This window comes from Orbicella faveolata, unplaced genomic scaffold (assembly GCF_042242905.1).
Source record: "Orbicella faveolata isolate gen_17 unplaced genomic scaffold, um_ofav_v1 contig_24, whole genome shotgun sequence".
NCBI classification, from domain to species: Eukaryota; Metazoa; Cnidaria; class Anthozoa; order Scleractinia; family Merulinidae; genus Orbicella; species Orbicella faveolata.
The window spans coordinates 10,810,668-10,823,447 of record NW_028301552.1 but is presented as its reverse complement, the minus strand read 5'-3'; the positions used below and the strand labels follow the sequence as shown (position 1 = coordinate 10,823,447).

Here is a 12,780-nt window from a genome sequence, read left to right as displayed (position 1 = left end):
ATATCGACGCTCACGGAATGAGTTTGGGATACCTGTGGTTAAACTTGGTGTACTCTATCGGTGGGATTGTCAATAGAAGGGGCAGTGGCGTGCTGCAGTCTGGATCGAGCGGCAAGGGTTGGAGCCTTGACCGGGGTTATTGAGTTGTGGTTTTAAACAAGACACTTTACTTTCACAGTGCCTTTCTCCGCCCAAATTTATAAATTAATGGGTACCTACCGATATGCTGGGGGGTATCCCTGCGATTGACTTGCATCCCATTTAGAGAGGGAGAGTAGAAATACCTCTACTTGTTGTTTTAGTAATGTTACGGAAACCGGGATATAGGCTCCGGCGGTTTGGAACACTTCGCCCTACGCAGACATAATCTCTCACGCTGTTGTGCATTTAACGAAATCAAAACGGTTATGATCGATTTAACACTAGGCTACATTTAAGAAATAGAAAACGTGTACCGTGTTGCTATCGAGTTTTAGTAGAATTCTACTAGTATACTAATGCAAATGTTGCAATCTGATTGGCTGAGCTACTCGTACACTATCAGCCATTAGTATAAATCTACTAGCGTTCTATCACGAATGGCTTTCTCTGATTGGCTACGTTCTTCTCTATCTATTCTGTGATAGATAGTGAGTAGCGTAGCAGTGTACCCTTGTTAACAAAATGACGGCCCCTTCTTGGAGTTTTCAAAGTCTCTTTGAAGAGGATTTAGATAAAGTTTTGAAAGACTAGTAGATTTATACTATAACAATTAAATTATTCGCTCTGATTTCTATGCGTGATAGTATCACGTGATAGAAATCTCGAGCTCATGATCCAATTGTTTATCAGAGTGCAGTAGCTGTCGGTTGTCTACGAACTGGCGACGTTTTTTCGTTTTCCCGAAGTTTTGGAGGAACAATTAGATAGAAATAAATAATTAAGTTCCTGAGATGACTAAAAGAAGGTCATTAACGGTATTTTGACTTTAAAAACTTGAAATTAATGAAAAAACGAGTGCGCGCGCGTAAACAACTGCAAATTTCCAATGACAATTCAGTGCGAGCAATTTTGTTGAAGGGAGAAGCCTAATAGTACGCAGAAAAATAATTGGAAACCATAATTTGCGTTTATTTCAGTTAGAATTCTACTAAAACGTTCGGCCGAATCAACTATCACCTCATAGAAATCGAGAGTGAATAATCTAATTGTTAAATAGAAACGCGAGTGAGAGTTTGGGAGAACGAGAAATGCTGTGGGAATACAAGCCGTTAAGTGAGTGTTACCACGCTTTTTCGAGTTCTCCCAAACTTTCACGAGTGTTTCTATAACTCGATAGGAACACGGAGAACATGTGTTCTATTTCTCTTGGATAATACCGCGATGAAGAAAAGAAAAGCAACTTGTTTACTTTGATCATCAAAATGTAAATTCTCTTTGCTCGCGCCATCATTACGTCAACAGCTCATGGTAGTTTTGTGTTTCTTTCGAGTTCTAGGAACACGATTTTAAACCATTCAGCGCGCGTATTTACACAGCGCTATTTTCTAAAACTACATAAATCGGTACGCCGGCATTATTAACTAACCCCCTTAGTCGGTCAAAATATTACCATAAATGGCGATCTGCCAGTTAAACGACGATAAGTTTTAGTGCGATCAGTCGATGTTCAAAATTCAGAGATTTAAAGCTGAAGAAGATAATATAAATTTAGCTCAGGAATTTATCATAAATAGGGTTACCGCAACACTTTAGCAATCATGTTTTCCTTGTGATAGCTAGTTACCTCAGAATCTGGTGAGTTAAGATTTCAGGAATAAACCATGGTGACGGTTGTTTGAAAATGATAATATTAATATAAAAACAGCAGTGCAGATGGTTGCGGATGGTCATGTGCCAAAAACTGAAATCTATTTAAAATTAATTTATACCGAAAAATTGAACGGAAACTGAAAGAGACCTCAGGATCCAAACCTGAAGGCTAAAGTTAAAAGAAACCGACAAAACTTAAAACTTCCGTTTCTCCGAACTCAGTCATACCGAGAGACAATCACGGGAAATAGTTATATGACTTAAGGTTGTGAAAGTCTAGCTGGGGGCCTGGATGTTTTCGAAAAATCCACATCGACGAAAAAGGGTTGGCGAATTTGCACGCAGGGGCTACTTAAAGCCACTTTCGTTTAATTCTCGTTGGACTACAGGAGCCACGTTCACGAATTAACGTGATTAATATTCAGTTTGACAGAAAAAGCCTTGGAAAGCGTCGAAGACTTCGTCCTGTTTTGAATCACAAGTAAGTTATCAGCTGGAAGTTGAATTTCTCGTTGTTCAAGGCATGGATAATGCTATTCACTGGATAACTCACTATCCCGTAGATAGGGTAGTTTGTTTTGTCAACACTTATCCACTATTCGGTGAATAGCATTATTTACCTTGTGAACACTGAAATCTAACAGTGAAAAAGAACAAATTTATCATTCGATGCATTTTTACTTCCTTTTCATTGACCAAGAGCACACCAGGTGTTCTAGAAATAACCGTCCGCTCATGCGCATTACTGTTCGACAGTAATGATTTGACTGAAGGTAATACTCTGCTTAAGCATATTTGTGTCATGTCAGAAGGAAAGACAACTCGATTAAAACCGACCACTTTGTATTGCCTTGCTATAATAAATGTGACTAACTCAGTGATCAAATAATAAAACATTTATTGAACTGAGTTTTCTCAAAAATATCGTGATCTCTGTCAGTGTTTCGTAATCACTTGTTTACCTCAGTCAAGGTAAGTAATTGATCCGCTCGCCACTAATAAATCACGATATTTTTTCTCAAATACGAAGGTCATCTAATGAGCTCACAAGAAGGGAGACTGTTTATCAGAATGGGAAATTTATTTCACAGTCGGGCCGGAACGTTTCCTAGGATATTACCGGCTAGGTCTAGGAATAAGACAGTTATTCTGGTCTACACTTCTTATCCCGTGAGAGATACTTTCGGAAAGCCTAAATTTATTTGTTCACAATGCGCACAGCTACATTACTCAAAATGACAGTATAGAGAAAACTATTGTGTGTACTCGGAGCATTGGCGCTGCCAGAGGGTGTGTCCCTAGCTCTTAATCATGTCCATCATTGGACATACTTTCTTACATATTTTGTCAATGTGGCTCGACCATGAGGGTATGCCGATAATATACGAAATTGAAAATTGTAGAAATAACTTTTACGTTGTTTTATATGATCCGGCCTTCTAGCATTGGCTCAGACGCTTCAATACGGCAATGTTACTTAGAATGTTTCTGACGTCTCCAATATTTCACTTCTTTTATTGCAACCTGGCCTTATAGTTTCTGGCATTTTGGTAGACTCTTTACTGAGACAGTTACCAGATTCCGTGCGCTTGCATTTGAATTAAATTTGTGGGAAATAATATTTCGTGTAACCATTCTTGTATTAGAAATGTTTGGGTATTGTTTGTTGTTGTCTGGGTTGTTAACCATTGGATAGTACACGAATCAATAATACAGTACTTTCAGATATTATTATATCTCTTAGTTAGTACGCGCGCTGTGATTGCTCAATTTAGCGGGCCGTACTCTCCTGTACGGCCCGCTAAAATTTAAAGTTGGTTTTGTTGCAAAACTGTTTTGTGATTTATCGCCAAGTGTTCTTAACTTTTATAGCAAGTAAAAGTTTAAAACTTTCCTTTATTTGTTTTCACACTAGAGACGGATAATCTGTCTAGACGGATTATCCGTCTGCTACATTTTCCGTCTTGGTATGGGCCGTTTTCACACTAGAGACGGATAGTCCGTCTAAGACGGGTTATCCGTCCAGCACGGATAATCTGTCTTAGTGTGAAAACGGAACGGTGTTCATTTTAGACGGATTATCCGTCTAAAATGAACACCGTTCCGTTTTCACACTAAGACGGATTATCCGTGCTGGACGGATAACCCGTCTTAGACGGATTATCCGTCTCTAGTGTGAAAACGGCCATTTGTATTAAAGCGTGCTACCGACTTAAAAAAATTGACTCGTTTTGCTTTCGAGGTGCGTCAGAAATTTGAAGCCGTTCCGCGTGAATAGAAATCGTTCCTGCGCCCGTCAGACACACAGTAGAGATATAATAAATATCTAACTAACCTCGTTTTCTCGGTCCGTACTGTAAGTTACGGATCCTCTTTTTTTTCCCTTCGATTTATGGCCCAAGCGCGAAGGGGAAAAAACTCGGTCCGTAACTTACAGTACGGCCCTCGAACTCGGTTAGTAAGAGGTATGTATGACAAATGTTGCTCAAACGTTGGTGCTTTGTTGGTGTTTGAACCAAAACTTTAAGACAACAAGGTGTTATTGGCATGGATAACTGACAAGTCATCATCACACATATTTTGTTATGATGACGGTTGGACGATAACTCATATATACAGGATAGGGGGAGGGGTTTTAAAAGAGAAAGATGTCTCCCCTTTAAACGAAATTTTCAGCATTTTCACTGGCAACATTTTCAGCTTTGCAAATTAATAGGTCAAACTGGCCACTCGGTTCAACAACCAGAGATAAATGTTTAATTTCGAGCTTAATGTTAATGATTAGCTAATTCATGTGCTTTGCCCACTAGGTACGTCGTCGGCCACACAGCCAAATTATTCAGGTGAGCCATCATGTACACTAAAATGGTAGAACGAAGTTCTAAAGTAATGCACTGCTTCAAGCAACATCTTAGCATTGCAAAGCAGTGGGGAACGGGACAGAAGAAGGACGTGCCTTCTGCAATCTTGGGATTACTTCCCGTAGGCTTGGTGATCTTAAACAAGCCATCGAGTACCACAAGCAAGAACTTTGCATTGCCAAGGAGCTGGGTGACAGGGCTAGCGAAGGGGCTGCCTACGGCAATCTGGGGAATGCTTATCATAGCGTCGGTGACTTCAAACAAGCCATATGGCACCACAAGCAAGATCTTAGCATTTCCAAAGAGTTTGGGGATAGGGTCGGCGAAGGATCTGCTTATGGTAATCTTGGCAATGCTTATCATCGCCTGGGAGATTTTAAACACGCTATAGATTACAACCAGCAATGTCTTAGCATTATGAAGAAATTGGGGAATAAGGCAGGAGAGGGAGCTGCCTATGGCGACCTTGGCAATGCTTATTTTCGTCTAGGTGATTTTAAACAGGCCATTGAGCACCACCAGCACAACCGTTCTATTGCCAAAGAGGTAGGGGACAGGGTTGGAGAAGGAGCTGCCTACGGAAATCTTGGCAATGCACATTATAGCCTCGGTCAATTTCAAGAAGCAGTAGAGTACCACAAACAACATCTCGTATTGCAGCCGATTTGGAGGACAGAGCTGGTAAAGGAAGTGCCTTTTGTAATCTTGGCAACGTTCACGATGCTCTCGGTGATTTTGAACAAGCCATAACGTACCGCAAGAAATACCTTGCCATTGCCAAAGAAATAGGAGACAGTGCGGGCGAAGGAACTGCCTATGGCAATCTGGGATGTGCCTTTCGCGGTCTTGGGGAGCACGAACAAGCCATAGTATACTATGAGCAACATTTGAATATCGCTAATAAAGTTGGGGACAGGGCTGGCCAGGCATTGGCATGTTGTGTTTTAGGTTATTCGTTTGAATTATTGGGTTCTTTGCGCAAGGCTGTCGAGTACTATAAGTCCAGCGTAAATCTCTACAATGACATGCGAGCTCTTCTTTTCTCCGAAGATGAGTGGAAGATAAGCTTTCGCAGTTTACATCAACATGTGTACACTGCTCTGTGGACTACTTCACTCAAGATTCAAGACACTGACGAGGCTTTGTGTGCTGTTGCACAAGGACGAGCACAGGCTTTGACAGATCTCTTGAACTACCAATATGGTTTTACGGTGCCTCCATCAAGCTCATTTGCACACAGAGAAACCCTCTCTTACTTCTTAAGAGATGTGTCTCAACTAATAGTATTTGTAGCACTTGAAGGAGACACAATTAATTCTTGGGTTTTCTGCAAGGGAAATGGAGTTCAATTTAGACAAAAGAAGATAGACAATATACCTGCCGGTGAAGATGCTACAACCATGTTACAAAATTTAATGAAAACAGCTTTCGGACAAAATGGCATTGGTTTGCCTGTTAAATGCGAGAATCGTTCATTGGATGAGCTAAGAGGTGACGAGGGATTGCTGCTTAATACCCATTCTTGTCAGGATACGTTGCATTCCACATCATTCTGTGACAATAACAACCAGTCTTTGCGACAACTGTACGATATTGTCATTGGTCCTTTTGCAGACCTGCTTGTAGGGAACGAAATAATCATTGTTCCAGATGGTCCATTGTGCATGGTACCTTTTGCAGCATTTGTAGATCCGGATTCCAGGTACCTAAACGATTCTTTTAGGATCCGCATTGTACCCTCGCTAACTAGCTTAAAACCGATTGAAGACTCTCCGCACGACTACCACAGACAGGACGGGGCGCTGATTGTGGGAGACCCATGCGTAGTGGAAGTTACCAACAAGCGAGGTAAGCCCATTTTGTCACAGTTGACACACGCCAGAGTTGAAGTAAGGAAGATAGGAGAAATACTCAATACTCAACACTCCACCCCTCACTGGAAGAGAAGCAACGAAAGACAATGTGTTGAAACAAATCTGTTCAGTTGAGTTAGTACACATTGCAGCGCATGGGGACGCACGAACGGGTGAAATCGCCTTGGTTCCAAATCCCGGATGGACTTCCAGAATCCCTAAAGAAGAGGATTATATCTTAAAAGTGGCAGATGTGCAAGCTGTTCAATTGCGAGCAAAGCTTGTTGTGCTAAGTTGTTGTCATAGTGGTCGGGGGACGGTTACTGTTGAAGGCGTGGTTGGTATCGCACGAGCTCTTTTGGGTGCAGGTGCTCGTTCTGTCCTGGTTTCACTTTGGGCAACTGATGACAAGGCCACCATGGAGTTTATGATAAGGTTTTACACAAATCTGAGTTGTGGGTATAGCGCCAGTTTATCCTTAGATCGGGCTATGAAATCTCTTAGTGTGACAGAGAAGTTTGGCGCCGTTAAATATTGGGCTCCATTTGTACTCATTGGTGATGACGTCAAGCTCCACTTTGGACAAAAGGAATAAGGGCTTTGTAAGTAGCTACAGGAGCCGATGACCTTTGGTCTTGAAGTACTGATATATGTAAAGTAATGAAGCTCAACACTTTGTATGGACACCAAAAAGTCGCTCAATCTTACAAAGGACCCAGGACCCAGTATGTTCATAATTAGTTTACAGTCGAACCGTTATAAGCGTCTGTACACGTAACTCTTTCTTTGGCTTTTGTTAGCGTTATGGAGCGTATTATAACCACCATTGTTCTACTTTTTCTCCAATTGCATTTGTTTGTACTTATATTTGATAAACTGAAAACTGGACCACGCCCTTCGTTGTCTTCGGGTGAACCTCTATTAAACAGCCACCTCTATTAATTGGCTAGCCTCTTCCAGGCGTTCAGTTAGTTGGGGTGCAGCGCGAAAATCAGCGCGCGAAAATATAAAAAAGGCGCGGTGAGAGCAAGCTTTTTTTATTTTTTCGCGTGCTGTTTTCCGCGCTGCGCTCCAACTCACTGAACGTCTAGAAGAGGCTATTAAGCGGCCAGCTGTCTCGTCCCCGTGAGTGGTCGCTCAATAGAGGTTCGACTGTACTATAAAATATACCTTTTGAAATGGTCAATTATTTTCGTTCTCAAAATATTTTTCGACTGTCTCAGGCAATTGACCATGCACAAAATCATTGCAAAGTCAAATTACGGAGTAAAGTTAGTCAAATTAGGGAGTGAAGTGCGTTGCTTGTGTCCTGCTTAGGTTTTGATAAGTTCACTTTCAAGTATAAAACACCATTAAGCGGCTTATTAGATTATGAGCTCGAGATTTCTATTGCGTGAAGTACAACTATCACGCATAGAAATTGAGAGCGAATAATCTAATTGTTTTAGTATAAATCTGCTAGTCGTTCAAAACTTTAGCTAAATCCCTCACAGACACTTCGAAAACGCCAAGAAGCGGCCTTCATTTTGTCAACAAGGGCACACTGCTACGCTACTCACTATCTGTCACAGAATAGATAGTGGGTAGCGTAGCCAATCAGAGAACGGCATTCGTGTAAGAACGCGAGTAGATTTATACTTATAGTGTATATTCCACATATAAAGCCTTCTTTACATCGTAAAATTTCGAAAGAGGGCCTCCGTTTTCACTATCTAAGGCACCAACTGGTCAAGATGCAAAGACAATAACGTTTACTGTTATTTTGGCAATAGTACACGCGCGGGTATGGTTGTAGCCCATCTCATCGATCAGCCTAGAAAGACCTACTTGCGCAAGTTATTTTGCAGTGTTTTGATTGCAACTTGGACCGAGACGTTTCAGTCAGTGTTTGAAAGGGCGATCGGCAAATGGTTGGCTGACCCCACCGATGTGCGCCATAATTATTTTTGTGGACATAATATATATAAACCGTATGTTTTCGACATGTTATCATGATAATAATTTCTCTTTTCTAGTTTTCAATTAGCCTTGTAGATATCATAGCCTGCGTGCAGGTGACTACTATTGCCTTTGTTTCACAAATATGACCGTTAAAAAAAGTAGTTAGCAGGCAGTGGAGGGTAACAACTGGTCGATGGCCATGGGCACCCATTTCGCTTTCATGGTGTTATCAGTAGAGCCGTGAACATAGCTCCCATTATTGTTTTAGCCAGACAAATTTTCTGTGAAGGATGGGAAATGGCCATTTATTATTTGGCTTAATGGCAGGTCCTTGAAATCAAGCTGTATCCTTGCTAGCTGCCAGTGTCAACACACTGCATTTGCCAAGGTGGATTAAGTATCCAAATTGATATATGACCATCTGTTAAGAAGTTAGATCAGAACTAAGTCCCAAAAGTCGTAAGTGATCAAATCAGATGTAACCATGTAATATCAATACACACTTTATCACACAGGTAATGAGAATGTACAAAATGGCCACCAATGGTAAATAGTATTCATGCTTAAGTAATTCTCCCAACTGGCATTTGTAAGAAATTTATCCAGGGCAATAAGAATTGTTTTAATGCTGACATCAGGGATTACAAAAAGGTTAACTGTCATAGGTCTTTGCAGTCGGTGGACACTCACCATCTAGCTAGTGTCGGGGATGAGAAAGGTGCTGTTGCCTAATAAATCAGAGATTGGACTCTTGTCTAAAATGGAGGGTTAGCCTGCAGGCAAGGCACTTAACTCTTGCAAAGCCTCTCCTCATTCAGTAGTGCAGCAACCTGACAAAGATTACGGGTCACCTTGGATGGAATTTGGGGGATGGTGTCTCTTGAGTTCGAATGTACAGTTGAGAACCTACAATCGTTAATTTGCCGCTGTAACACCTTTAACAAGACATCGCATATACTTATGTTCTGTATCAATCCGGTATATGACTGGCCCCATCTGCAGGGGTAGTGCGCTCAGGCCTTCGATACAGAGTACGTTCCCTATTTTTTTTCCAAAGGGTTTTTTAGGGTTTTCGTATCGGGCAGCCGCACGTCAATTCATCGCCAATATATTATTGGGGTTATTCTTGCTCATATATATGATCCCCAGCCATTTTTTCTTCAAGCGTTAGCATGGTTTTGAGTAGATCTCCTCTATGAACGTATCTTCTATGGATATATACATGGTTACTTCTATACTACTGTCTACAGTAGCTTATGGGCCGATAGACAGGATTATATTCAAAATATGGCAATATCATTAAGCTGCAATTGGTGGTTTTACCAAATTCAATTTCCAGTTAATGGTCTGGTCTAGACCAGTCTGGTGCTAATTGTCGTACATGATACGACATACAATGGTGATAGAAATTGCATTGGGATAGAACCTGACTAGTAGACATTGCGTCTTTCAGGTTGACGAAAAGACAATGAACTGATTTAAGCAGATTCTGGAGCTCCAGAAGAATAACAAACTTCCTCATTGTACTGAAAAGGGCACTACTACATAAATATGTTGTTTTGTGCTTGGGGAGATACTTGCCTTGCATGTATTTGTGGCGGTTAAGTCTTCGGGTAGCGACCTCCCCCAAGCTTTGGGCAGTGTTTTGCCCCTTTCATTTGTGCACCTCCCAATAGTCTTGTCCGATCCGGTGCTGGCTTCCTCAGCACCTGGGAGATAAGTGAGGCTTTCAAGGTCACGCGTTCAAATTTGACCCGTCTATTGGCAGGTCAAATTTGTCCGTTTTGTATTGTACGTTTCCAGTGCAGGGTAGTGCTGGTGATAAGTGAGGCTTGGAAGGTCAGCGTATTTACTATTATTATATTGTGATCAACTTAACCTGCCGTTACTCTTGTCCGTTTCCAGTGCGGTAGTTCTGGTGACAAGTGAGGCTTTAAAAGGTCACGCAAATCAAAGTTGAGTCCCCCCACATTACGCCAAATGATGTGTGGCTTTCTTTACTTATTGGTATATGTGCTAGAATAATAATGGGCTATAATAACACATAAAAGTGAATTCTCACGGAATAGTGACATTAACTATCCTTGCGTAAAGCAGTTCGCTCGAAATTCTCCGAGTAAATTAAAATTGAATGCTTTCGGTTTTTTCTTAACGTAAGATAAATAGCTGTTGCAAGAAATGTAGTGGATTTGGATAAATAAATAAAATACAAGAATACAAATCGACTCCCTACAGAAATGAACAAATGAAGAATTCTAGTATGCATGGTCTGGTACGCTAAAATCCTTTGTAAGCCAAAACAGATGGAAACACGTAAATCGAAAAGCTATTGAAACACAGTTAGCTACCATCAGCACACATAGATAAGAGTATACTGAATAAATATTATCAATTGTATTCCATTAAATATTTTCGCCCGCACGTGATTGGTCTAAACGCGTCACGTGACTAAATATTCCCCAACTAAGACTGGAGAATATCAGAAAGATATTCCCCAATTTTCAAACCGTGCGTGTTGCGAAAAATATATGAAGGCTAATAAGCACATAATCTGTTCCTCAAAGCTCACAGTTTTCCTCGAGCTGCGCTCTCAGAAAACTGTTCGCTTCTCGGAACAGACAATGTCCGCGGATATTTCCGCGCCAAATGGAGGCTATTGTTTATTTATTAAAAGTAAATAAACCACAAACGAGTTTCCTTCAAAAGCTATTAGCATCTTTTTGATGTTCTCTTTTTCTTTAACATTTAATTGCTGGTCCAATTAGTAGACTTAGTGGTGAACAGAGCTCGGAACTTTTCATAAAAGAACATATTTTTTTTTCTGGTGGTTTATTAACCCTTTGATAATTTTCACTGTTAGTCCCTAAAACGATCCCTTGTCAATTGTTCACCCAATACCAAGATTTAATAAGTACCATTGATATATTGAATTCAATTCCCCAAAACGAAAACAGGAAAATCCTTTCCTAGAAGGAAACCGACGAACTAAAAGAATATCAGGGAACATGTGCAGTCACAAGAGACCCTTTATAATTAGTTATATCAATGGCAGGAGAAATTCCCGAATAAATGAAACTGCAAGTTGATCAAACATGAGTAAATGCCACTTGAGTAAATATCAAATGAAGACAATGCCAAATGACCAAATGCCAAATAGATTCCAAACACACCCTAAAATTCGTGCCAACACAAGAATCCTTTCCCTGCATGTTCATGCTCTATGTTTTGAGACAGTCATTTTTTCCTTCCAAACCAGATTTGCGTAGTGGAAGTTGTCGATTCAGTACAAGAAAATGCGGGATTGGGTACACCATAGTATCCAAAGTTATCTTCAGAACTGAGCGCTCCATTCGAGCCATCAAACTGACACCCGACAACCGAGCGGCTTTTCTGGCTGTCAATGTGAAATGTGTATCCATGGTTACCACCATAAAGAACGCCAGCGGTACAATCCAGGCAGGAAATTCCTCGGATGTTAATCATTTCAAACTTTTGGCATTTGGGACTTTTAACTGTTTCAAAAAAATTAAAAAAATAGAGTTAAAGAAATGTACCAAGAGTTATAACGCACGTGCACAGCCACTATTCTCCTCACTAAACCTTTTGTTTAGCGACGTTCCCGCTGCCGTTGCCCTCGTGGTTTTCTTAAGCTCCCTAATTTTATTGTTGCTAGTAGTGCTTTCAGTCTGCCAAATCCCGACGTTAAAACACATGAAACGGGGTCATCTGCCTCACCATCCTTCCTCTCTTATGGTTTCTCTGTTGTTTGGTAGATGGGACCATATTAGGGGACGTATAAGTTGGCTTGTCTAAGGTGTAACATCTCACTTATTTCGTGGAGAAATCAAAGAATAAATGAATAATAGATAAAAGAGTATGAATGTCTAAAATACACGAGACACGAGACCCTGAAATCACTTTAAAACACCCTCGCACCATATCCAACAGGTAGGACATTACTTTCCTGGTTGTTCTTCGCACAAAGGACGGCTCACTTGGGGATGGATCTTAGAAACTGAAAGAAAACTTCACGAACACAAACCTGGATCCATCAATATATCAAAATCATCAAATGACGTCCTCAAATAATCTGTGTAGTCGATATCACGGGTAGGGTAGTTGCACGTGGCTCTCCAGTGCGTGGATGCTGTTCGCACGAGTTGCACATGAGCGTGTGACATCTTGTACTCCGACCAATCAGGATTAACTTCGTTAACGGCAACGTAGTCTGTCTTGAAGAAAGGCTTATGTCGAAATTGGCCAACGTTTTCCAGAGAGAACGATTCCACAAGAGTCCATATAAACTCTGGTTCGCTCGTGAAATCACAATACAT

The 12,780-nt window shown here is 40.9% G+C and overlaps 1 protein-coding gene and 1 pseudogene across 1 annotated transcript; one reads left to right on the top strand and one right to left on the bottom strand.

Moving 5' to 3' along the window:
* Positions 1-3,154: 3,154 nt before the first annotated feature.
* On the top strand, positions 3,155-7,348 carry LOC110043130 (tetratricopeptide repeat protein 28-like; annotated as a pseudogene).
* Positions 7,349-11,680: 4,332 nt separating this feature from the next.
* On the bottom strand, positions 11,681-12,780 carry LOC110043278 (uncharacterized). The gene is made up of 2 exons (XM_089292279.1): positions 12,489-12,780; positions 11,681-11,958 (listed from the first exon to the last, which is right to left on the bottom strand). The coding sequence occupies exons 1-2, from the start codon at positions 12,778-12,780 to the stop codon at positions 11,681-11,683; spliced, it is 570 nt and encodes a 189-aa protein (XP_089148405.1).